At 46.0% G+C, this 26,101-nt stretch overlaps 1 protein-coding gene across 3 annotated transcripts; it reads left to right on the forward strand.

Annotated features, from left to right (window-relative positions):
• The first annotated feature begins 1,246 nt into the window (after positions 1-1,246).
• On the forward strand, positions 1,247-26,101 carry LOC147013537 (elongation factor 1-delta-like). Of its 3 annotated transcripts, none has more exons than XM_085855403.1 (8): positions 1,252-2,185; positions 3,283-3,382; positions 4,110-4,148; positions 7,308-7,389; positions 13,937-14,061; positions 22,381-22,566; positions 24,138-24,332; positions 26,008-26,101. In XM_085855403.1, the coding sequence occupies exons 1-8, from the start codon at positions 1,266-1,268 to the stop codon at positions 26,044-26,046; spliced, it is 1,686 nt and encodes a 561-aa protein (XP_085711529.1). In that variant the 5' UTR covers positions 1,252-1,265; the 3' UTR covers positions 26,047-26,101. The 3 variants fall into 3 exon arrangements, with proteins under 3 accessions (XP_085711530.1, XP_085711529.1, XP_085711527.1); XM_085855401.1 differs by having other exon boundaries at positions 1,263-2,185; positions 4,110-4,181; XM_085855404.1 differs by lacking the exons at positions 7,308-7,389; positions 13,937-14,061 and having other exon boundaries at positions 1,247-2,185; positions 4,110-4,181.

The following is a 26,101-nucleotide window of genomic DNA, read 5'->3' on the forward strand; positions in this document are numbered from 1 at the left end:
TTTCACAATAACGTCCGCTTAAAATGGTCGTATTGACTTCAAACCAAATCCAAAATGTGCATCTTCCAATTCTGCATCCAACCATATGTCTCAATGGGGTGTCACACCAACACCCTTCTTAGCGGTCGGGGGTCGAATGTCATGGGGGGGGGGTCGTGTCAAAAATTTCAAATTGCGATAAAAATGCCATTTCAAGTCCGATTGACTTCCCAAGTTATGATCATGACCAAACTAAGTGCTATAACTCATTAAACAGTAGCACTATCGACTTATAAGAACCAAATTGATTTCCAGGTTTTTGTTTTTTCAGAGATCATGGAGATACGACAAAGTTATTCCGGCAATTCCTTGCTCAACGAGCAATTTCATTTGTTTGTTTGTGCACAGGATATCTCAAAAACTTGTAGACGGATTCAGATGGAATTTTGTGGACAGGTGGGGTGTGTGACAAGGACGAACAGATTTAATTTTGATGAAGATCCAGATCTAACTTCAATAATGTTTAAAGTGCTTCTTCACCATTGAGAAATAGGGCCAAAAATGATATATAGCACGATATCTCAAAAAATTATAGAACCATTTATGTGGATCAGGCATTGCGTGGTGGAGGTACGCGCTCTACCGAGCGTCCTTGTCGTTGAGACTGTGCTGAACCACCCACCTTCACTTGGTCGGCATGCTTAGCATTCTCTTCTGACCACATGGCTCCTGGTGTTGGGATCTGTGGTTCAAATATCATGTACAGCATGACCAATATGTTGATTTTTGTATAGTTTACTAACATTTGTAAAAGCAACTGCCCTTGCCTTGCCCGTGGCTTATGTACAAGCTCCTCCCTGAGTCTAACATTGCTGTAAATGTTTGTTTTTCAACATTTCATCTCTGACCATCGTGGTTGCCTGCTGAGGCTTCATGATGGCGAGCTACTAACTGAACGTTCAGATTACCTTTCAATGAATGCAGAAAGTGAGGTAATGAAGGAATGACCGAAAGCAGCAGTAGATGTTCATCAGAACCGGTCGAGGCTTTGTGCGTTTTGCAATGACTGGTCTGGATCAGACTTTACAACTTTTCGCAATAAGGAAGAGTTTGATGATAAATATGAACCATTACTGTCTTGGATGGAAATTAATGTTGAACCCATGGTTTTTGGAACATGTGAAAGTGTGTACATTTCACAGGCATTTACATTTGAGCTGTGTTTCCCATTTCATTCTTCCCCTGCTCACCAGCATACCTGGAGGATGAAGACCCCACAGTACCATATGTCGGACACTGTCTGGATGGATAAGTATAAATTTGATGATGCTGAGCGGGTTTTCCAGGAGGGGTTTGCCGGTGGAAGGATGTCAGAACGAACGAGGGCGGAGGCCAGAAGCGCTATAGTTTGGGTCCAGGATGAGAGTGATGTTACCGTATGTAGTTTCGACGAGCCATTGGCAATCGTGCGGAGTGGTGGGATGAAAGAAAATTCCATTAGACGATGCATCGTGGAGCCATGCCCGATTCGGTTCGATTCTGTATGGTTTGATGCCTGGAGATATCATGAAGCTGAGAAGGTTGCACAAGAACGGAAAGCAGAACACGTTAGGCAGCTTGGACCAAGGCCGAGCAACCAAGTTAGTGAGAACGTTTTGAACCCAAATGTTCAGATTCTGAATTCAGAACAGGTGCATAAAGGCACGTCAGGGCGAAGAGGAGGAAAAAGGCGTAGACTTCGCAAGAAAGATCGGCACAAAGCCACCCCACATCTTCCTGCTTCGAAAGATGAGCAAGTTGGTGATCAGAAACGTAATCTTTTGAAAGCTCGAACAGGAAAGGAGAACGTGGTAAAACATGCTGTACAAAAGTACGGTGCCATCAACGTTGGGGCTCCCTGGTTATATTCTTCTGAAAGCATTTGGTGGTCAAAGGTCAAGTTTGATGAAGCTGAGGCACGATATTATGAACGTGTGCAAGCCGATCGGTTCAAGGTCCGTGCTGGTAAAGAAAAGGTCATCGGATTAACAAAGCAGACAAACGGTAACAACTATTGTAATGCTGGTTTTGAAGTACTTGGTACGGCACATGACAGTGCAGCGTATGACGAGTCAGACTGGGCAAGTGACCACGATGTAATGCACTTTGTTCATTCCTGGCAGGGCAATCATGCCCTGGTGCCTAATGGAATTGTTCAGCCCTGCAAGTATGCTTTGCTTTTTCACCGTGTCTGAGGTTTGCTTTGTTTTCACAGCTGTAGAATGCATCAAGTTTGTAAATTTGTTCATTCTCCACCGTGGCATGTATCATGACTTTATTTGCTTGCCGCTGCATCCCCATCTTTCAGTAATGCTGAGTTTCCGGTAACCCGACCTTCCCCAAAATTTCTTGCCGACCCCAACACCACAGTGATTTTAGTCGGCCCGCCCGTTTCCGGATTCTTCCGACTGCTTCGCCACTGAGGACGACAGGCTTCTGGGCGGCCATTTTATATCCGCTGTCAAGCGATCAGCTTGGTATGACATTGTGCCATTGTTGACCGTTGTAGTCTCAACAAGATAAAATCAGCAGTGACCTAACTCAGTTAAGAGGTCAGATAATTTTCTCGATGTTTTAAAAATGGAGCACAATCCACCTGCAGAGATATCGATGGTCTCTTGACCCCAGACCCAGGACTCTGAACAGACATTCCCGATCCGACGACAGAAGTCGTGGCTGCCATGAAGACATTTGGTGTTCGATTTGTTCATTTAAAGTGCTGTTGTGATGACCAAGAGCCACAGAATGTCATCAAGTCACACGTCTTAAAAAATGGCCACCATCGAAAAAAAATAAAAGCTGTCTGTCACTGCTGCCATTGTCGATGTTACGACACCTTCCAGAGATGCTAAATTGCCATTGGTTTACACAACACGATCTTACTCCTCATTTTGTATCACCGGAGACACGTCGAAGTTCATGATTCTACAGCTTTCCAATCAACATACGTATCTTCTATTTAAACAAACAAAAACAAAATCCCGATCTAGCTCCCCCATTCATCGAGGAGCACGTTACCGGAAACCCAGCATTTTTGTTGTTGTCCTCAAGCCTGCAGTTCGGTGGTTGTGTTGTCCATCGTTGTCTTGCTGACACACTGCCTTGACGGAAGCTTTCACCTTGCTGGCCTTGCATTCTCACAAACAGCTTGTTTTGCCGTCTTATTTCCATTTTTTTTATTCCCACCATGATTGTGGCATCGTTCGTATTACATCATCGGTGTTTGCCTCATTGTTAATATTGGCCGATGTCGATTGCCAACAGTGTGTCAGAATCAGCCATGGACCACGGAGTATGGATTGACAAGTACAAGTTTGATGATGCTGAGAGACGTTTCCACGAGCACTTGGTGACGCCACCGAAGGTGAGCTCTTCCCGTGAGAGTGGTAGTACCTCGATGTTACGGTAATTGCATGGCGAGCAGTGGGACCTCCTGCAGACCGAAAGGGAATTCTTTTTACCAGTTACTTGACTCCAAGCCTGTTGTTGGCTTCACGGTTAAGGTGGCTGGCTTTTTAAGATCTTCGGGTCGTGAGTTTGAGGCCTTTCGTGCGTTAACAATACACCAGATGGGTTGACTCGGCCCGTCAACCTTCCGAGGCTGCCAATACGAGTACTTGCTGAGAAGAACGCGCCATTCGAGTGAGTATCTCATGTTGGAGCGGCAACCCCTCCAGGATTGTGCCCCCGAGCCAAGGAAAAACTTCCTCGGCAGCACTGTGCGTGTGAAGATGTGAAAGTTCTTCTTCTTCTTTCTATTGGACTCCCACAAGGCCAAATGAAAGAATCTCCTGTTGTGCCCTCACCCAGGTTGTGATGTTCTTTTCAGAGGAGACGACTTCTTTCCTTGAACTCAAATCCCTGAAGCTTTTATAAAACGTCAAAAATATCGACTTTTCCCCACAATGGAGTTGTTCGTTATCGCGGCTGAGCTCATAAGGATCGTTGTTGTTTTTGGTACTTTGGCAGCTTTGGATTTGATAACTTGAAAAGGGTTGGGTACTTGATGCTGCCTTCATTAGCTTGTGATCCCAGTTTGGTGTAAGAGAAGGGTGCTGGAAGATGATCATGTTCTTTGTATGTTGTTCCAGGGTCAAAGTACCAGAAGAATTGTTCAGGACATTGAGAAGGCAAGGAAACATATCCAGAACTCCTTGGCTGGGGTAAGATAAGATGAACCTGTCATTCAAGGTTGGATTGGTTTTTGTGGTGTTGGTGGATCACAAGCACTGGCTAACTGAAGCCGATTGTTGTGGTGCCAGCGGTGAATAAATAGTGCAAAGTAAGACTGGTCTTCATCTTTCTATAATTCCAGCAATGTGTGTGTGTGTGTGTGTGTGTGTGTGTGTGTGTGTGTGTGTGTGTGTGTGTGTGTGTGTGTGGGTGTGTGTGTGTGTGTGTGTGTGTGTGTGTGTGTGTGTGTGTGTGTGTGTGTGTGTGTGTGTGTGTGTGTGAGACCACTGTTTCTCAACAACCACTGGTCCGATCTAATTGAAACTTGCCAGCTATATTGCTGGGGACCTGAGGATGTGCTTTTTCAAGGTTTGATATTAATCGGACAAGTGGTTCCCAAGTTATGGCCATTTATTTACCAAACCAACAAGACACGTTGTTGCCTGGGCGTGGCCGATGGGGAAGGGAAGCTCAGCCGCGTTCCCCATTATGGGTTACAACGTATGGGCTTCTGGATAATGATGACTTCGTGTATTTTAATTAAATAATTTCTCGATTTCTTATGTGCATTTATAGATAAACACAATGCCCCAAGTTATGATCGTTTTCATATTAGATGGTGCATAAATTTCGGTAACATCAGAGTGTTGGTATGCTCTGAACCAGGAAGTACATTTTTTCTCTCTCTCTTCTCTTCTCTTTTTGTTTTTCCTTGCCACGACATTGCGAAAAGGTAAAATACGGTGGCGCTCATTGAATAATTGGGTATTAAAACTAAATTGCGAATAATATGTGAACTTCCAGGCCATGCACGTACGGGCACGCGAGAGCGAAGAAACGGCCTGTGTGGTTGTTGTTTGTTGCTCGCGGTTTGAATTTTTTTTTTTTTTTTACGGGCACGTACTAGTGTTTTTAAACGGAAGAACTCCCCAGAAGAACTTTATGTTCAAGGAAAGGTTCTCTCATTACACAAGACAAACACTGTATACTTGACGTCTTTACGTGTTTTTATTTGAACAGAGTCAGCCTGGTGTTGGCTTAATGGCTAAGGTAGTTGGCTTAAGATATTAGGGTCTTGAGTTTGAGCCCCTATTGGCTGTTAAACATCACCAAGTGGGTTGACTCAGCCTGTTATCCTTCCGAGGTGGGCGAAATGAGTACCAGCTTACTACAGGGTGCCCCACAGAAAACTAGGAAATTTGAGATTTTGAGATTTATTTTGCCGTATTTTACCATATCAATAAACTAACATATAAATAAAGTGTATCTTTGTTTTACACTACATCTAAGTTTGCTTTTGTTTTGTTTTAAATAAACTGTACCAAATTTCCTGGTTTTCTGTGGGGCACCCTGTAGTAACAGGGGTACTGCATCAGTGGCACAGCTACGCTCCCAGCAATGATGCAACCATTAGCCATTGGCTGCATACAAAGTAGCAATAAAATGTGAACATATTTCAGTTCGTGCCGATTACGAATTGGTGGTTTACGAAACACGTGATTTACCTTTTCACTTCCCCTCTGCCGTTTTGCATGTAACTAACACACAAACACACACACACACACACACACACACACACACACACACACACACACACACACACACACACACACACACACACACACACTTCACCTTTCACCAATGAATGCAAAAATCCACTACAACTTATTTTGTGGCCCCAGATCCAAATGAAAAGTAAATATTTATAACAGCACTCACAGCCCATACAGCTCCCACTCCCACCTCCTTCCAAACACGATTAATAGTAAATATAATTTAAGCTCGCCTGTTCGAAGAACAGAGAGCTATAGCGATACCCCCGGCGTGAGCGTGAGCATCAGCGTGAAAATGTTAAAATTTTTGGTGCAAGTTATTTTTGTCCTTTCTAATGTTTTTATCTCCCACACTTTTTTATATGCCCGATATATATATATATATATATATATATATATATATATATATATATATATATATATATATATATATATATATATATATATATATATATATATATATATATATATATATATATATATATATATATATATATATATATATATATATATATATATATATATATATCGGGCGTAATTATGTGTCGTCCGTCCATCCGTTCCTGTCCGCACTCTAACTCCCAAAGTTTTAAACTTTCACGTTTCATATTTGGTACATAGGTACAGACTGTGGAGACGGTGTGTCGCGACATAGGTTCGTCATCTAAAGTGGTTGCCATGGCAACCAGGATGCTGTTTTCCATGTAGTTGCACAATTCTGTATATACCTTCTTGTTCGGGCATATATTGTGCTCACTTGCTCTCTTGTTACTGATTACAATATACAAATACATATATTGCTTTAAAATTATTTGGATCAGACTTCACTGCAATGCTTTATAAAAATATTAATTATTAGACGAGTCTTTTAAAAACGATAAATGTATAAACAGGCGAGCATTGGGTGGCTTTGACACCAACTCTGGTTAACTTACACTGCACATTGACAAGCCCGATATATGACCCATGTTCACACGAGGTAATCCCACAAGGTTTGAAGTCCACTCACTCACAGCAATGGTCAAAGGTTTGGGTAGAACACGCCAGTCTACGAACCTTCGGGCCTTGCACCGATCGACGTGGCCTCGGGACTTTGCAGGATGGGGAGTTGCAAGCAGTCAGCTTTTTGGGAGAGTTCACAAAGTTATCCAACTCTTCCGTTGTGCAGAAGCACACCCCTTTCTCACCAGCATGTTTCCAAGTATTTTCAACTTTTTTTATTTATTTATTATTTTTTAGAAGCTGTGTGAGCTATTTTAGTTAACAATCCTTATCTCGCACACACCGTATACGTCCAGCTGCCACGAGGAACCCCCTTGTAGGGGTTTCTGTGTATTCACACCAAGCATTCTGGGGTGGATTACATCATTTTGACAGTCCCGTATTGCGAGACAACACACTTTACAAGTGGATTAAGACTTGCCGAGAAGTCGGAGGATTGCTGAACAGCTCTTAAGTCCATGATATAATGTAAATGGTGTATTTTTGCTTATGGTCCCAGTGTTTACCCAATACAATAAGAGTATTCTGAGTGTGTGCCAATGGCTATGTCTTCCAATGCAGAAAGCGAGTGCAGGAGAGCAGCATGGTGACGTGACGGTCAGGTTGAGTAATGTGGAGAAGGAAAACCAGGAACTCAGAATAAGTGAGTCAAATAAATCTTGTATACTTACCCCCAGTACATATTGTTACGGCTGTGGAAATTTGCACAACACCAGAAAGGTCCTTAGATCAGTTATGCCAGTAAGTTTATGTGCAGATAGTTCCCCACTGTTGTTTAGAGGAATTTATTCGTGTTCAACGGGCTGCGACGCTTTGAGATAGCCGTTTTTCTTCTCTCTAACATTATTTTGGACCAATCATCCCCCAACAACTACAACTCAAACACCACCACCTTCGCCTCTTTACCTCCACAACTCCTCCCCGCAAACATCGCTTCACCGCCATTCTCAAACGACGCCCACAACAACCAAATCGCCACCACCAACATCGTTACCAAACAACCACAACCAAACCACCACCACCTTCACCCTTTTCCCTTCCCTACCATCAACAATGCCACCCTGCAAACATCGCTTCACTTCCATACCGGAGACAACGCCATCTTCACGCTGTCAGGACGAGCGCTCCGATGATTTCTACCACGTCCGCTTTTCCGGGGAAGGAGTTCACGCTGTCAGGACGAGCGCTCCGATCATTTATACCATGTCCACTTTACCGGGGTCGAATCCGCGCTGACAGGTGAAGCTTCGGTGAATTACACACATCGGCGCGGCGGGGTCGAAGCCGCGCTGTCGAGGCGAAGCCTTGGTGAATTTTTACACATCGGCTCGGCCGGGACAAAGCCGCGCTGTCGAGGCGAAGCCTCGGTGAATTACACACATCGGTGCGGCGGGGTCGAAGCCGCGCTGTCGAGGCGAAGCCTTGGTGATTTACACACATCGGCTCTGCCGGGGTCTGGGGTCACGCTGCCGAGCGAGTGTTTTGGTGATATCTACCCCATCCGCTCTGCCGGGGTCAGGGGTCACGCTGTCGAGCGAGTGTTTTGGTGATTTCTACCACGTCCGCTTTGCCGGGGTTGGACGTCTTGCGGGAGTGAAAGCCGGTCCGTAAACGCCAGCAGTGGATGTTGCCGATCCCGCGGACGGGCAAAAGGTAGGCTGGGATAGACGGATTCGGAACGGACGGGTTCTCCACGCGAGCGTGTTTGTGTGTGAAGCTACATGGCCTGCACAGTGTGTTCTGTTCGCAGAGCGCACAGCGCAGGTTACGGACAGGCAGAGCACATGTGTTCGCGTGGGGAACCCCTCGAAACGCGAGGCTTGTTTTGAATGTGCAGGGTGACGTCATGGCTGCATGTAGGGTTGGAATTCGGCAGGAGGGGAGATCCCTGCCGGATGGTACCGTCCGAGAAGGGACGAGGTGCACCAAGCACGAACAGCTGCCATGACGTCACGGACAGAGAGCGCAGGTTGCGAGTTGCCGCGTTAGTGCGCATTGAATTGAAAAAAAAAAAGCCTCGCTTCGGATGAGCAGGATTCCTGGGCAGGGGTGAAAGACCCCCCTGTTTAGGGCACAGGATGGAACTAGTCAGGGGGAAGGGTTTAGCTTACCTAGACCGGCTCTATGGGGCAGGGATAAGTCCTCATGGGGCCCATGGAATGAATTAGTTAGAGGGATTTTAGATCAGATTTAGGATGGGGAAAAGAGATTTGGAGACAAACAGACAGTGAGTGTGTAGAGGGGACGTAGCTTAGCTACGTAGAGTTAAAAGGATGTGCTACTAGTGTAAGGGATGACGTGGGAGCACGAGTTAGTTAGGGGAAGCAGTGAGAAGAATGGCAGTGATCAGCGATGTGCGAGTTGAAGAGAATGGAAACATGTGGAGTGAGTGAGGCCAGCGGGTCTGAGTGAATGGAGTGGATGAGCAATGCATGGTGCGATGAGTGATTGGGGGGAGGAGTGATTCCCGCCCAAGGGACCCCGAGGTCAGTGTAGAGTGAGTTCGCTGAGTTAGTCAAATTGACAAAATGGAAGTAGTTTTGCTGTTGGTGGGGAAGTAGGCTCGAAACCTGCTTAGAGGAGTGCAGGAGCCCTGTTGACGGGTTGGGAGCGTGGCTGCGAAAGGTAAGTATCGCGGAGTGGGTACCCCGGGCACCGGGCTTGGCGGCGTGGTAGGCCAAGGGCCATGGGGGGCCGGGATAGCGTCGTGGGCACGGGTGACCCGCTGATGCGGGGCCCGGGACACCATAGGCCGCGTGGGCAGTGCGTGGGCACGGGCGACCCTCGGAAAGGGGGCCCGGGGCGCCAGCCTGCCACGTGAGCGTTGAGGGGGAGTCGCCAGGGAGGGCGCTCCCCAGTTTAGGGAGCTGGTAGGCTCGGAGGCAGTTGTCGTGCCCGGGGGTGCCATTGTTGGAGAATCGGCAGAGGGTAGTTCCTGCCAAGGGAGCCACGCGTCCCAGCCACAAAACTGTGTGAGGGCACGGGAGGAAAATTGGAGGGCAAGGCCCGAAATTGTGAGGACACCAACACAGGCGACGGGAATCTTGGTTGTTAGAACCGATAGTTTAAGCGAGAGGCGCTTGTTGAAAGCCCTGGGGTAGTTTAAGGAATCAATGTTAGGGTCGATTAGGAAGTGTACCCCTCCGCACCATCCATCCCTTCGCTCTCTTTGTGGGCCGCTGGACCCACTTTGGGTGAGATCGCTGAAATCTGAGGAGGCCATTCTGAGGCTTAAATTGGGCATGACACAGGACGCTAGCTCTCCCAAGCGAGACGGCGTTACATCCTTCCCTAGCGAAATCCTTCCCTCCGGGAAGGGAACATAGGGGTTGGGAGTAGGCTTGGTGACGTGATAGGTTAGCCGAACAAAGACAAGAAAGGGGGTTAGGAGACGAAATCATAAAGGGGGAAGTAAAAATAAAATTAAAAATAAAAACAAAAAAATAAGTGGGGGCTAAATTGGTTTTTGACAAATTAAGGGAGTGGGTATGGACCGAGACAGGCAAAGGCGATAGGTTGGGAGGGAGACAGTAGGGTAGGTCCGAGCCCGCCTTCCGAGTGGCCAGCACCACCGCACTCCCTCCACCAACCTCCATTTCAAGGCAAAAGGCTGGCCAACTTCATCTGCTGGCTGTGTTTACTGCAAGGCTTGTTCCGGCAACGTCATCGGCTGGCTGTTACTGCAAAGCCTGTGCCGGCCACTTCATCGGCTGGCTGTTACTGCAAGGCCTGTGCCGGCCACTTCATCGACTGGCTGTTACTGCAAGGCCTGTGCCGGTCGGATCGTCTGCTGGCTGTTACTACAAGGCCTGTGCCTGTCAGCTTCGTTGCCGGCTGTTTTTGTTACAGTGGCCTTGTCATGCCAGCCTTGCCTGCCTGCCTTTGCCTTGGCCCATGCCTACTGCCCTCGTCCATTTTGCCCTGTTCTGTTCTGCATTTCCCCCCCCCCCCCTGTTCATTGCCATGTGCGCCAGGATCATCGCGCAAATTTGCAGGGACTGCTCTGATGGCAACTGCAACACGGGACTGCACCAGCAGCCCGTGCGCCATGTTTTGTTTCCATCCATCCATCCACCGTTCGTTGCATTGTGTTGTTTAAGTCAACACCATCCGCGTGCCGCAGGGGCTGCCCCGTAGGCAGCCGCACAAGGAGACTGCGTTTGTGCAGGCCATGCACCGTTGTGGTTCACTGCGTTCATTTCAAAGGGGGGGGGGGGCTTGGACTGCGTGTGAGTAGCCGGCCACATTCCCTGTCACCTGCATTGTTGCATGAGCCAGAGACTGCGTGTGAGCAGCCTGGCTCCCTGCTGTGACTTTTGCTCTTTTTTTCCCCACAGAGTCCATCGATCATTGGCCATGGTTTCGTGTAAATTTTGTAAGTTAAGTTTTTAAGTTGCAATGTAAACATGAGTGCGCCTCCAGCATGGATGTCTTAGCGCCGGCAATTTAGTTAAGTCGTCTGTATGAGTGGGTTTGTTTAGTTAGTTACTCAGCCCGTAGGTTAATTATTTGGGGGACACAAATACACTGAATGTCGCACTCGGGGATCCGAAGGTAAAATGCATTCGGGGAGAACTACACATGATGGCACACGAAATTTCGGCGACTCGGGACGAGTCTGTAAAAAGGGGAGGGGACAGTGTTATGGCTGTGGAAATTTGCACAACACCAGAACGGTCCTAAGATCAGTTATGCCGGTAAGTTTATGTGCAGATAGTTCCCCACTGTTGTTTCGAGGGTTTATTCGTGTTCACCAGGCTGCGACGCTTTGAGATAGCCGTTTTTCTTCTCTCTAACATTATTTTGGACCAATCATCCCCCAACAACCAAATCGCCACCACCAACATCATTCCCAAACAACTACAACTCAAACACCACCACCTTCGCCACTTTACCTCCACAACTCCACCCCGCAAACATCGCTTCACCGTCATTCTCAAACGACGCCCACAGCAACCAAATAGCCACCACCAACATCGTTCCCAAACAACCACAACCAAACCACCACCACCTCAGCCCTTTTCCCTTCACTACCATCAACAACGCCACCCCGCAAACATCGCTTCACCTCCATCCCGGAGACAACGCCATCTTCACGCTGTCAGGACGAGCGCTCCGATGATTTCTACCACGTCCGCTTTGCCGGGGTCGAAGCCGCGCTGGCAGGCGAAGCTTCGGTGAATTACACACATCGGCTCGGCCGGGACGAAGCCGCGCTGTCAAGGTGAAGCCTTGGTGAATTACACACATCGGCTCTGCCGGAGTCAGGGGTCATGCTGTCAAGCGAGTGTTTTGGTGATTTCTACCACGTCCGCTTTGCCGGGGTCATGCTGTCGAGCGAGTGTTTTGGTGATTTCTACCACGTCCGCTTTGCCGGGGTTGGAGGTCAAGGGTCAAGGGTCGATTCTCGCTTCTCCCGGCCCTATAAAAGGGCGAGCAGAACGGAGCTCACAGCCAGTCGGTCGGTTGCCAGTCGGTTTTACGGAGCTCGAGGCAGTGTCGAGAGAAGTGTCAGTGGGTCAGAGCGAGAGTTGGTGAACGGAGCTCGCAGTCAGTGGTGGGGGAGACGAGCTCGCAATCAGTTACAAGTCAGTCTGGGTTCACTTTTCGAGAGATGGAGCTCAAGTCAGCCGGTTGTGGGGAGGCGGTCGTGGTGTCAGAGCGAGACTTGATGAACAGAGCAGGGACGCGGAGAGGGGCTCGGAGGTAAACCAGAGGGCTACGTGGAGACCACCGCCGGAAAAAGGGGCGAAGTGGAGACCACAGCCAGGGAGAGTTTGCCGGAGCCAAGGCGGTCCAGGGTGCTCGTTCGAGCGTCAACTCACTAAAAGAGCATCGACTGGCTAAGAGAGCATCGACGTGCTGAGAGAGCATCAGCAATTCTCCCATACCGAGCATCCGCACAGAGAGAGTGCCAGTAACGCCGTCTCGCTGAGAGAGCATTGACCTGCTGAGAGAGCATCGACGTGCTGAGAGAGCATCAGCAATTCCCCCCATACCGAGCATCCGTGCTGAGAGAGCGCGGGTAACCCCGTCCGTTCCGTGGTGTCTGCTGTGTGGCGCGAGCCTGCGCATCCGGGTGGAGAACGCCGGAGAGAGTTCACCGACCGAGCCGGGTGACCAAGGACAGGCACGGCCACGCCAGGCCGTGGGGGATTAGACGTCGCGACCTGCCCACCGTCGCGCCACGAGGGCGTGGGTAAGACCCTTTGGTCTCGTGGGCCTGACCATTCATCCAGGCTCCACGTCACATTCGGTCCACAGACCTGTCTGCCACCCTTGTCTTTGGGGGTGGCTTTTCTTTGCTTTTTGTATAAATGCATGTGGTGGCACCCTCTAGTAAGTAGACTTGTTTAAGTGACTGTGTGTGCGAATAAAACGCTTTATTCAGTGGTAATTCTTTTATCTGCTTGTTTTGACTGTGCATACGTGCATGATTCATTGCTGTGACTGTAAATACGTGCAATGTCTAATAAATGTGCAAATTGAACTGTTCCCCGTTCGTTGCGTCCTAATCCCTGTTTTGAAAGTGCCATCTTGCATCATGGAAGAAATTGGTAGAGGGGTGTAAGCACCTGGTAAACAGAATCACATCCGTCGGGGTCGGCGATAACACCGCTCGGTTCTCACTGTAGCACGGAACGGACCGCTTAAGCGGTTCGTGTTCTCGGCCGGCCTGCAGCGAGGTACGATCGCCCGGTCGACTACTCGCGCAGGTACTTAGGTAGGTCCAATTTGGCGAGCAACCCTATCCTGCGCGGGTGGGCAATTGGCACGATCGTGGTGAGGTTAAACCCCCACCCGTGACTAGCTCCTGGCGGTAGTTCCAAGGAGGGTCACGACTGAATTGTCCGACCGGTGGGCGACGCGGTCACGATTCGAGTTACGCGGCCGATCGCACGCCGGCGGGCGAGAATTCGCAACAATATTAATTGTTGTCTTATCATCTTCCCAACCAGTGATTGTGCTCGTTAATATCCTCCAGGTTGTTTTAGCACAGTTCATTGTTAACAGTGAGCATTTATTTATTTATTTAATTGCAGGCTGGTTGAAGACCATTTTTGAAAAACATATTTTGGTGAATTAAATGTCGGATCAGATGATGAATGGTTCTGTGGAACAAATGTTCTTGACTTGTGGAGGTGTAGCAGTGTTATAACAGACACCCATCGCTGGATTTACCCTTCCAGCGGTTACAGATCTGCAGAAAAGCTTGTCTTGCCTCGAGAAGCGGCTCATGATCATCGAGGGCAATTCCAAGAACATCCAGGGCAGCCAAACGTCTCAACATTCTCCACGTACCTGTACAGTAGAGGTGAGTAAATGGATGGCGAAGTTGTGGGGAAATGATGCGTTTTACTGCTACTCATACCGTACTACCTACCACATGTTGCGACTGTTTTTAACGTTAATTGCTTGAAAAGTGGAAATTAACATGAAACAAACAAACAATGTTTGCACATTATAATGAAGAAAATAAAGTTAAAAAAAAAACAAGTCTGAAGATGACGATGGTTCACGAGCGGTATTTGACGATGTAGATTGTTTCAGAAGTCAAGGATGAGACAATGTGATAATGTTTGACCAAGTCATAAAAATGATCAACATGATGTGGTACGAGTGACAGGTTATTAGCTGCAAAATGTCGAAAACCCGGTTTCGTTCAACAACTTAAAAAATTTGTTCTTTGCATAACCTTTAAAGGTCATAAAACAATGTTGTGGACATTAAAATAAGGAAACAGGATACGTTCTATAGCTTAATGGAGTTAGTTCGTCGAAGAAGGTCGAAAACCCGGTTTGATTCCCACAACTTTGAAAATCTGACCTTTGTGAACTTTAAAGGTCAAAGGTCAAGGATTATGACCTTTGGTGCAAAACTTCCTCTGGAACATTCCAGGAGCAATATAACGTCATATAGGCCATATGGCATTTCGCACTCCTCGGATTATCCATACTTTGATGAAATTAGCGTAAAAACAAATTTGAAGGGGGCGCCACGGGCAAGGTGTTCGAGATAGAGCAAAATAGTTTGAAGACTTTAGGTGGGGAATGACCTCAAGATTATGCATAAAAAATATTGTCATCCTAGCTCTCAAAGTTTGGGCGGTCGTATGATTTTTATGTCAAAACTCGAAATTTTCTAAGTTCGTGACCTTGTGACGAAAATGAAGAAAAAAAAAAAAATCGAGCTCCGTGGGACTATGCAGGTGCCATTGGGCTAACCAAATACCGAAACCCCTGCCAGATTCGACAAACCCCCTCGGAGAAGATTCAAATTGAAATCGGCTACCCCCTAAAAACACGATTCACAATTTTCTAAGTTCGTGACCTTGTGGCCTTGACCTTGGGACAAAAATGAAAAATCGAGCTCTGTGGGGCTATGCAGGTGCCATTGGGCTAACCAAATACCGAAACCCCTGCCAGATTCGACAAACCCCTCGGAGAAGAAAAATTTTTATGTCAAAATTCGCAATTTTCTAAGTTCGTGACTTTGTGACCTTGACCTTGGGACGAAAATGTAAAAAAAAAAAAATGAGCTCTGTGGGGGTATGCAGGTGCCATTGGGCTAACCAAATACCAAAACCCCTGTCCGATTCGACAAACCCCCGAGGAGAAGATGCAAATTGAAATCGGCTACACCCTAAAAACACATGCTTTTTGGGCGTGGCTCCGCCCATAATGGGTGCACCACGCCCATTTTCAGGAAAACAACTCGATCATGATATAAACCTCCCACCAAAATTTTATCAGGATTGGATCAAAACCCACAGAGCTATGCTCGGGACAGAGACAGACAGACAGACACACAACAATAACGAATATAGTGGTCACTTATTTTTTTCGTGAACCAATTATGATTCAAACAAGTAGTACACAAAACAGATTTTTTTTTTTTTTTTTTTTTTTTTTTTGTATACCTTGGTCGAGGCTCGTATGAGAGCTAACACACAACTCACAGCAGTTCATTTCGTACATTGTCGCGTGCAGGAACTTGACAGAAAAGCAAGCTTGTAGAATTGTGGTCTCTGGTACAAATCTTAGATACACACTGAGGACGTAGATCGAAATGAGAAAAAACAAGGGCGAAGGAAAAGGGGGGAAAACGTCCACAAATCGACATCATTATTTCACACACAGTCGTTCATTCATGTATCGTGCTCGATACAGAGCGACAGTTCTTACAAAGTAGTTTCTTGGCTCGATTTACGAATGGGTCGCCACCCTGACACAGGAATTTGTAGTTTGTTCAGGGTGCTGCCGATAACTCGCCGACTCTTCACGAAGGACACCGTGGGATCTTTAACGTCTACCAACTAATGTTCGCAGATGTGCCGTCCAGTTTAACGTCCATCCGACGGACGACACTCCCGGCTGTGAACCACCTGGATGACAGTTTATATCTGGGTCAGGATTCAAACCCAGGCTGGACAGCTCAGAGACAATTGTGGGTACCACACAGTGGTTGTGGTATATTCTATATATGCATATGTGAAATATGAGGTGTTCAGTGAATTATACCATTTCAAAGACTCAAGGAACTTGTTCACGAATTAAACAATTTGGCCCAAAAATAAATAATTTAAATTTTTCATCCAATTCCATTCAAATATTTCTTTGACATGCAATCCCAAAGGATCCCAGTATATAGGGCTGTTAAAAATAAACATCCCATTTGCAAAAATAGTTCTTATAAAAGGTAGATGATATGAATTGGCCTGTGTTGTTTAGTAATTGTGGTATTCTTCTCCTTCGTAAACGTACTAGTCAACACCTGTTCAGCAACCCATGTCTATTCAGTTTAAACATTAAGTCCCAAATGAAACAGGTATAAATCAGTCACTTTTAGAATAGTATTTTCATGAAATATCTGTAATTGTTTGTAACCTTGGAATATGTTCTCATACCATCACTTTTTGTGAATCAATAAAATTCCATCCAACGATTTGTGTCGACAATGTTCAAGTACAGTATGTAATGGAAATAAAAGTTATAAAGGCTGTGGAAAACATTTTTTTCGGAAGTTTATCACCGTTGATACACCGTCTTTAACACCACCTTATTTAACATGTTAGGGTAATTCCACTGTAACGGACGTAACATTCAGACAGAACTTATTGGCAGTTCTCAAAAATATTTCATGAAGAACAAGGTTATCGTACCAAATGTATTAGTTTATTTTGTGCAGTGAACACAAAGGTGCCAGGAAATGGTAATTAAATGAGATTAAGAATTTTTGCCTGAGTGCTACGGTATGATGAATCTTCGTAACGGACGTAACCGTCAAAATACCCCCTTTAGCATGATGATCGTTTTGCTCACAAATTTCTGTGCAGTGTTCTACAACAGAAGACTAAATCTGGTATAGCAGCTTGGTATAGGTACGTCATTGTATTCCCAGTATTTATTTGAGGAATTAATGATATCGAGTAGGCAGTACTATGGCAAATGTAATGTAACGGACGTAACAACTGAGCGTAACATCTCTGGACGTTTATTAATAAACGTCCGGAAATGCTACCACAATGTATACAGACACTGCTTGATGAATGACTGGCCAAAACAGGGGTGTAGACACATTTCAACTTTAAAAGCAGTTAAACCACTTTTTCAATTCATGATCTGTCATATGGTATATAAGGTTTAATGAAAAATTTACTTTCAAAAAATAGCCACCAGGTAACTTTTCCCATGGAATTACCCGTTACAATAGTTATTCATGCCTGTTGTTTGTGTCATTTATAATGTCCCTAAAAACAGTACGTTTTCTGTTCTTAGGGACAATTTCCTGCAAGACAAAGCAGACAAATTAAGGTATACACTGATGAGCCAAAACATTATGACCACTGACTGGGTGAAGTGAATAACATTGATTATCTTGTTACAATGCCACCTGTCAATTGGTGGGATATATTAGGCAGCAAATGAACAGTCAGTTCTTGAAGTTGATGTGTTGGATGCAGGAGAAATGGGCAGGAGTAAAGACCTGAGTGACTTTGACAAAGGTGAAATTGTTATGGCCAGATGACTGGGTCAGAGCATCTCTGAAAAGGCAAGGCTTGTGGGGTGCTCCCGGTCAGCAGTGGCGAGTACCTACCGACAGTGGTCCGAGGAGGGACAAACCACAAACCGGCGACAGGGTGTTGGGCGCCCAAGGCTCATCGATGCGCGAGGGCAATGAAGGCTATCCCGTCTGGTCCGAACCAACAGAAGGTCTACTGTGGCACAAGTCACAGGAAATTTTAATGGTTGTCACGGGAGGAATGTGTCACAATCCACAATGTATCGCACGCTGCTGCGTATGGGGCTGCGCATCCGCAAACCGGTCAGAGTGCCCATGATGATCCCTGTCCACCATCGAAAGCGCCTACAATGGGCACGCGAGCGTCGGAACTGGACCTTGGAGCAGTGGAAGAAGGTCGCCTGGTCCGATGAGTCCCGTTTTCTTTTAGATCACGTGGATGGCCGTGTACGTGTGCACCGTTTACCTGGGGAAGTGATGGCTCCAGGATGCACTGTGGGAAGACGACAAGTCGGTAGAGGGAGTGTGATGCTCTGGGCAATGTTCTGCTGGGAAACCCTGGGTCCTGCCATTCATGTGGACGTCAATTTGACACGTGTCACCTTCCTAAACATCGTTGCAGACCAGGTACACCCCTTCATGGCGATGGTATTCCCTGAAGGCAGTGGCCTCTTTCAGCAGGATAATGCACCCTGCCACACTGCATACATTGTTCGGGAATAGTTTGAGGAACATGATGAAGTGTTCACAGTGTTGCCCTGGCCTCCAAATTGTCCAGATCTCAATCCGATTGAGCATTTGTGGGATGTGCTGGACCGACAAGTCCGATCCACGGCGGCTCCACCTCGCAACTTACAGGACTTGAAGGATCTGCTGCTAATGTTTTGGTGCCAGATACCAGAGGACACCTTCAGGGGTCTTCTAACGTCCATGCCTCGGCAGGTCGGCGTTGTTTTGGCGGCACACGGAGGACCAACAGCATATTTAGGCAGGTGGTCATAATGTTTTGGCTCATCAGTGTATGTATATCTTGTTACGGTTGTGGAAATTCACAGAACACCATTCAGGTTCCCCGAAAATCAGTTATGTCTAGAAGTGTGTGTCCAGATAGATTTCCCCACCGATGTCTAATGGGATTTATTCGTGAGCCGGGCTGTGCTTGAGGTAGTATTCAATCTTGAGGTAGTATTATTCTTTTCTATCTTTATTTTAAACATCTCCTCACCACCTTCTCCACAACCGCCAACATCTCCTCACCACCTTAACCAACAACCGCCAACATCGCCTCACCACATCAACAAACGAAGAACGTCTCCTCACCTTCGTCTCCACAAACGCCGCCATCTTTTCGCCAACAACGGCATTCCACGGACAAGCGGCACCTCCGCCGACAGACACGGGGACTCCCTCGTTGGGGCGAGCGCTGGTGATCTCTACCACGTCCGCTTTGTCCGCGTCAGGACGGCGAGATCGGATCAAAATGACAAAAGGGGCGGAGCCAGTGGGGGGTGAAGGGTCAGAGGTGGAAGACCAAACGCATCCCCGTACCCCATAAAAGGGCGCGCTGGAATGCCAAGCCGGCAGTCGAACGGAGTCGAGCTCGAGTCTGGGTTCGAAGTCGAGTGCAGTTCGTTCGGAGTCGGGGTGGAGAGTGCCAGTTCCAGTTCAAGTCCAGTGTAGGGCTGTTGCTCGCCGGAGCGCAGCGGAGCTTGGAGTCCGGGAGAGGTTCGAGTCCAGTGCAGGGCTGTTGGTCGGTGGAGGCAGCCAGCGAGAAGTCGCCAGACAGCGACATAACGGTCCGAGGTGATCGGGCCCCGGGATGGTCCGAGCGACGCTGAGGAGTGAGCGGGCTCTTAAGAGAGCATCAACTCCAAAAGAGCAAGGCCCGTTCGCGCCTCAGGTGTCGTCGGCTCGGCCCGATCGACCAGGCCGCACGGCTAGGCCTGGACCTATCGAGCCGCCACGCCAGCTGCCGTGTTGACGACGAAACCTTGAGGGTCGCCCAGCGAGTCACCACGAGGGTGGCAGGTAACCTGTGCGGTCTCGCGGAGCTCCTGCGGTCTTCATGGCTCCGCGGAACATTAAAGGCCTACGGGCCCTGTTCTCTTTTCTTTCCTGGGGTTTTGCATGGAAGTCTGTGGCACCTTGTCCAATAAGTAGAATTGTTAAGTGCATGTACGTAGTAAAAAGACATACGGCTGTAGGTCTTTTTGCTCGTGTCCTGTCCCTTACCCCCATTGCATTCATTGCTTGCATACGTGCATGAATAAATGTCATTGTTTGAATATTCACCTGCTCGTTGCGTCCCTTCCTCCATTGAACTGCCATAATTGTGTTCGGAATATTAGCTGGTTTTTAATAGCCGATAAGATAATCGGATCCAACGGGGCTTGGCGATAATACACCGCTCGGCAAATCGCAAACGGAGCGAGCTGCCAAAGCGGCTCGTTTCCGAGCAAGTTCCGTTGAGGTACAACCTATCGGTAGTCTGCCCGCGCGAATAATTAGGTAAATCGACCATTCGGCGATGGGACCCTGGAGCGGGCAGAGCATTGACAAGGTTGTGGTGTGCTTAAAAACACACCCGTAGCTGGGTTTCGGCGTTGATCCGGAAAGCTACGACTGGATTGCACGTCCGGTGGGTGCGCGGCCGCAATTAGCTAAAAGCGGTCGCCCGCACATCGAACGGGTGGAAACCACAACAATATGTATATATATATTATATATATATATATATATATATATATATATATATATATATATATATCACACCCGTGTCCGAAGGAAGCAGTGCAGTTTGGCATTGCCTTCTCGTGATGCTAGGCAGCTGGAGCTCCCCATGTATCAACTCAGCGTCTACACCACTTAAAAATTTTTTCACGGACGGACATACCAATTGTTGAACAAACAACACAACACACATGTACACACTTGGCTGATATCGGCAATTTTACGGGAATCAGCAGGTTGGAGTGAGTGTGATTACCAACTACAGTACGTACTGTATACAACCCAGAAATCTTGAGTCGCTTTCATCAAAAAAACAACTTTACATTTATGTAGACGTTTCAGGGAGATGATCACAAACATTAATCTTTATAAACAGCTGCGTGTGACGGGTGGAAAAAAAAATTGGCTCAGTAATTTAGAAAACATGTTAATACGGCAAACGGTTCAGAAATCGGGCGTTATCAAATATATTTTGCTTTGAAACGCACAAAGAGAAACATTTAACCTTTGCACAGCAAATCCAATAGCCAAATGCTTTAAAAAGAGGCACGAGGATAAAGGAAACCCTGAAAGAACCTCCATAAGATACGGGATGAAACTTTGCCACCACGGCACCCGTAACAGGCATGGCATGTCCACACACCCGCAGAGAGTCAGATCCAAATCTATCAACATGTACCACGTCCGTGTGTGCTGTATATGTACCTTGGAGTAACTGTCGACTGTACATCCCGATCAGGACACGAACTGCACTGTATAGCTCGGTAAGTGGCTTAAGCACTCAATCAAGCACTCCAACGCCTGGCTTGACAAGCGATTACCAATTGCCATCGATACAACGATGCACCCGGAAACGCCCATGCAATATCCGAATTGGACAAATCAACACTTTTTGGGGGAGTAGGAACTGCTGATACTTTCAAATCTGGAGCTTACATTGTGTAATTCTGGTAAGTTTAAGAGATTCTCTCGGTTATTCATATTCGCAAATGAAATAAAGTCACAAACGCTGGTGTCTCCAGGCATTTATAAACATTTCAATATATCCAGTGATCCGTAGCTATGATGAACAGGCATTTGATAATATGAATGAGGAAAATGAAAAAAAAAAAAAAAAAACTTGATCGTAAAGAGATTGTTGCGGCCTATTCCAAGTCAAGGCATAGTTGAGCAGGCCAAAAAACATGGCGGCTTCAGTGAGGTTACCCTGGATACGCCTAAAGACCTCAGACAGCGATGTGGCCGAGGATCGCTTGATGAAGGATATAATTAAATAAGGCCGTTAATTATCTTCAAAAAGGGATGTTTTAATTAACCCAAGCACCATATTTTCACTTTTGCACTTCCTTGGAGTTTTCTTAGTATGCATGCAAAGTTTCAGGCTGCGTGGTATATATATATATATATATATATATATATATATATATATATATATATATATATATATATATATATATATATACATATATATATACATATATATATATATATATACACACACACACACACACACACACACACACACACACACACACACACACACACACACACAGAGACAAAGAGAGAGACAGAATGAGACAAAGAGAGAATGCCATTTATATATATTTGCTGAAGAATGATACCAAACAAGGCACTATTCATGTCGTTTTCAAAAACACCCCTCTGGTTGACATTCCTATGGGATTGCCCTCCTGTCAAATTGAGAACTTTGGGAAGTTACTGAGCATACTACCTTTACATTGGGTGTTTAAAGCTAAAGTCTTAAGTATAAACTATAGCGACGTTGGTTTTATGAGACGAAAAGGTTTTCATTTGCTTGAACCCGTGCATACGGTATTATACTGGACTGACTGATTGATTGTCTACCCACACCAATGTGCAGATTCCGAAGGAAAACGGGGGAGCTGATAGTTCTGATAGCATCGACCTTTTTGGAAGCGATGAGGAAGAGGAGGACGACGCGGAAACAAAGAGAGTTCGGGAAGAGCGGCTGAAACAGTATCAGGAGAAGAAGAGCAAGAAAGCTGGAGTTGTAGCAAAGTCCTCAATTGTGCTCGATGTCAAACCGGTGAGGCCTGTATCAACTTTGATCATTTTAACTATCATCATAATGTTTTGGGGAAAAATAGTAATAATCAAATTTGATCATCGTGTTGTTTGTGTAAAAGGAGTATCCTGGATAAACACGTGGTTTCATGACTGCTCCAACACCCAGAGGGTACAACTTTAAATCCTGTGACCCACCTTGTTTTGTTCATTGTGTGAGGTCATAACATGACTGTTGTTGATGGTGGTTGAATTGTGAAGATTCAAAGTATGAATGGTGGTTCAAAGCTTCGACTGTGAGGTGTGTATTAAGGAAACCTGTTATTAAAAGCTTGTATATGTTGATCTAATACTGCCCATCACATCACTCCTTGAAGGTGATATGTCTCAGATATGATCCTCCAGTACCCCAAACTTTTAATGCCTGGGGAAACTGTTCCGTATGTGCACGGAAATCTCTATTTTGTTACGAGCCATCGGGAGGTTTCCGTATTTTCGTTGTCAGAAAAACATGACATGATTATAGAGAATTGAGGTGCTATTCTGATATTCTGATTAGTTTCTTAACCCATTTCATTCCGGATGGGGTGCAATGCCAACGAATCATGACCACAATGATGTGAATTACGCCCATGGTAATTTTTTTATGAGGTATTTTTGGAGAAGTTAGCCGGGTACAAAGCTTGCAAGCGTGTTACCATGATCAGATGTCTGCCAGGCAGGAGAAGGTCCGTCTATGCCGGTAAGTAGCGTTCATTGTTGGATTTTCCCATTGCCGTTCGTTCATACATGAACTTCACGGAAAATACCGAAGTGCTGTCTTTACATTGCGCGAAGTGAAGATTCAATTCTGCTGCACACAAATACAAAATAATGTCCGTTAGTCGTGTTGAGGTTTGTGACCAGATCGATGAGACCAATAAATCTTAACAAGGAACTATGATGCAGGCGGCCATTTGGCCCATCATACCTGTGCTGCACCACCGCTACATTAATAAATCCGTCACTCTCGACTCGGAGGAGGGGGGGATGAGAAAAGTTTGGCAGGCACAAGGACTCGAGTGTTATGAATGCAAATAAAATCAATATTTTAAAACTTTTTTTTCAAGATGACTTGCAACTTTCCCTTGTACACGTCACAGGTGGCATGGTGTGTGTTTACTGACCCCTGCTGGAGGGGGTGATTCGAATTGTTAATTCTGTTGGTCTCTTTTTAAAGAACGTTACTAATTTACCCTCCCCCGGGGATTTGCGATTAAAGCCACGCCAAAATGGTTTTTCACGTGCTCAATCTGCAATGGCCGGTCACCGCACCAAAAGCATTCTTACAGAATAAAAATTATAAAAAGGCACTGGACAACGAAAACGGAGAATCCCAGGACAAAAAATAGGCGGACATGAAAACGGGCTGATAAATAAAGTGCACTCGTGATCCGATGCAAGTTAATATTCACCCTTTGTTGACTAGCTCTTCCATAAACCTAGATGCTTGTATGGAGGGGTAAAAAGGGAATGACTAATAGTGAATGATGTAGTTCGTTGAGAAGTAAGCATTACTGACATGGATATGGTGCTCTGTGTGTGGTGAAACAGTGGGACGATGAAACCGACATGGCAAATGTTGAGGAAGTGGTACGGTCTGTGAAAATGGACGGCCTGCTGTGGGGCGCATCAAAGCTGGTTCCTATAGGCTATGGAATCAAAAAGCTACAAATACAATGTGTTGTGGAAGATGACAAAGTTGGAGTGGACATCCTCGAGGAAGAGATCACAAAGTTTGAAGATCTGGTAAGCAATTCCACATCAGTGTCAACACAGGGTTTCAGCAGATCTCCATAAGTTGTTGTTGGTATGCTGCCTATTGCAGGAAGTGATTGTTGCCCAAAATGATTGTGGGCAATATGCCATCACTTGTCATGATAAGACTCCTTTTAGCTTCAAGGCAATTATCAATCATGTTGATAATTGCCTTGATCTTTCCCTACAGGCCTTCAAAACAGCTGTTCACCACTACCTCTTATCATCCCCCATCCAAAACCACGATCTTTTCTACCTCCGTTAATCCACCCCAAACCCACCTCCTTCAAATTCCCTGCTTTCCTTCCTGAAAGTCCCTGTAATGTCCATCTTGTATACCCCGTGTTCCCCACCCCATCCGTCTCCCTTCCACAGATCTCCAAGTGTCTGTTTTCCACTGTTTTGTCCTTTCCACTCCCGTCCCTCTTGTCTCATGCCCCCCTTACTGTGCATTGTGTGTTAGCTCTCATACGAGCCTCGACAAGATATACAAAAAAAAAGTTACCTTTTCAATGTATTACCAGGGTTCGCACAGACCTTGAAATGCCTGGAAAAATAAAAAAGCATTTTTCAGTACTGGAAAGTCCTGAAAAATTTGTCCAAGTCCTCGAAACTCCTGGAAAATTGAGAAAATTGCACAAATATAAATCAGCCAGCCCCCCTGGTCAGAATTGTTAATTCCACAGGTCTCGCAGGTCTCTGAGAACGTTACCGATTTTAACCTCCCCCAGGGACTTGCCATTAAATCCGTGCCAAAATGGTTTCAGTCTGTCAGGACATCAGAGCAGTTAATCCTAATCCCAGTCAATGGATTGACTGCATGGTGCCAATTTAGCTGAGGAGTTATTTTTGAGTTAATCCCCTCATGTTTTTCCATTCTATCTGCCTCTAATTATGTGTTATTGGCCTCTGGAATTTGTTTATCCATTCAGACCTAAAACATTTGAGGACCCTTGGGACTTCACACGTTTCGACTTGACACACATAACTGTAAATCAGCAGCGCTGCTGCGGTGCAGGTGATAACCGAGACACATAGCGTGTACAGTACCTATATCTCCGTGAGTCAACGCTGTGTTCTGTGGAATCGTAATCAATTCCTTTGTTTTCTTTATTGTTGCCCTTAATGATTTTTACCCATGGCTCTCAAGAAGAAAACTGTTGCTCAAGACAACTGTTGAAAACTGAAGACTGTGAACCAAGTCCAAAAAAGTCTAAGAAAGTGATGTCTGACTGAAAGTGTAGGTTTTGGATAAGCTTGGTTGAGGCGAAAGTGCTCAGCGTCACTGGGCAAACAATATCACGTCAACGAGTCCAGTATCCACCAAGTAAAGAAATGTATATTTTGTCTGTAGGTACACCATGTATTACTGAAATGTTCAATGGAAAATGGAATAACACAGAACAAACAAGGTTTCATTCTCATTCTTGCTATTTATTCCAACGTCAGTTATTACATCAAACATGAGTGTTGAAAATCCTGGAAAACACCTTTTCTGTCCTGGAAAACTCCTGGAAATGTTCACCAATTGACACATGTGATTGGCTTAATGCTTAATCTGTTGGTTTGAAAAACCTAAGCAGGATTTTTCTTTTGTAGCAAGCACAAGTACAGTTACTCTTGCTTAACAATCAGTTCTCCTTCACCCTACCATCTTGTGTTGCAGGTCCAGAGTGTTGATGTTGCTGCATTTAACAAAATATAAGCTGTATTGAACTATCCTTGGATGGACTGCAAATAAAATGTGCTGAATTCACTGA

This window comes from Eptatretus burgeri, chromosome 14, assembly GCF_056783735.1.
Source record: "Eptatretus burgeri isolate ZD-2024b chromosome 14, Ebu_testis_v1, whole genome shotgun sequence".
Taxonomy (NCBI): domain Eukaryota; kingdom Metazoa; phylum Chordata; class Myxini; order Myxiniformes; family Myxinidae; genus Eptatretus; species Eptatretus burgeri.

What these genes read in the sequence shown, in the direction of transcription:
- LOC147013537 (XM_085855401.1), top strand. Translation starts at nt 1,266, where the DNA reads ATGTCGGACACTGTCTGGATGGATAAGTATAAATTTGATGATGCTGAG. An exon ending in AAACCAGGAACTCAGAATAA is followed by an intron (nt 7,390 to 13,936) that starts GTGAGTCAAATA and finishes TTACCCTTCCAG; the next exon opens with CGGTTACAGATCTGCAGAAA. An exon ending in CACGTACCTGTACAGTAGAG is followed by an intron (nt 14,062 to 22,380) that starts GTGAGTAAATGG and finishes ACCAATGTGCAG; the next exon opens with ATTCCGAAGGAAAACGGGGG.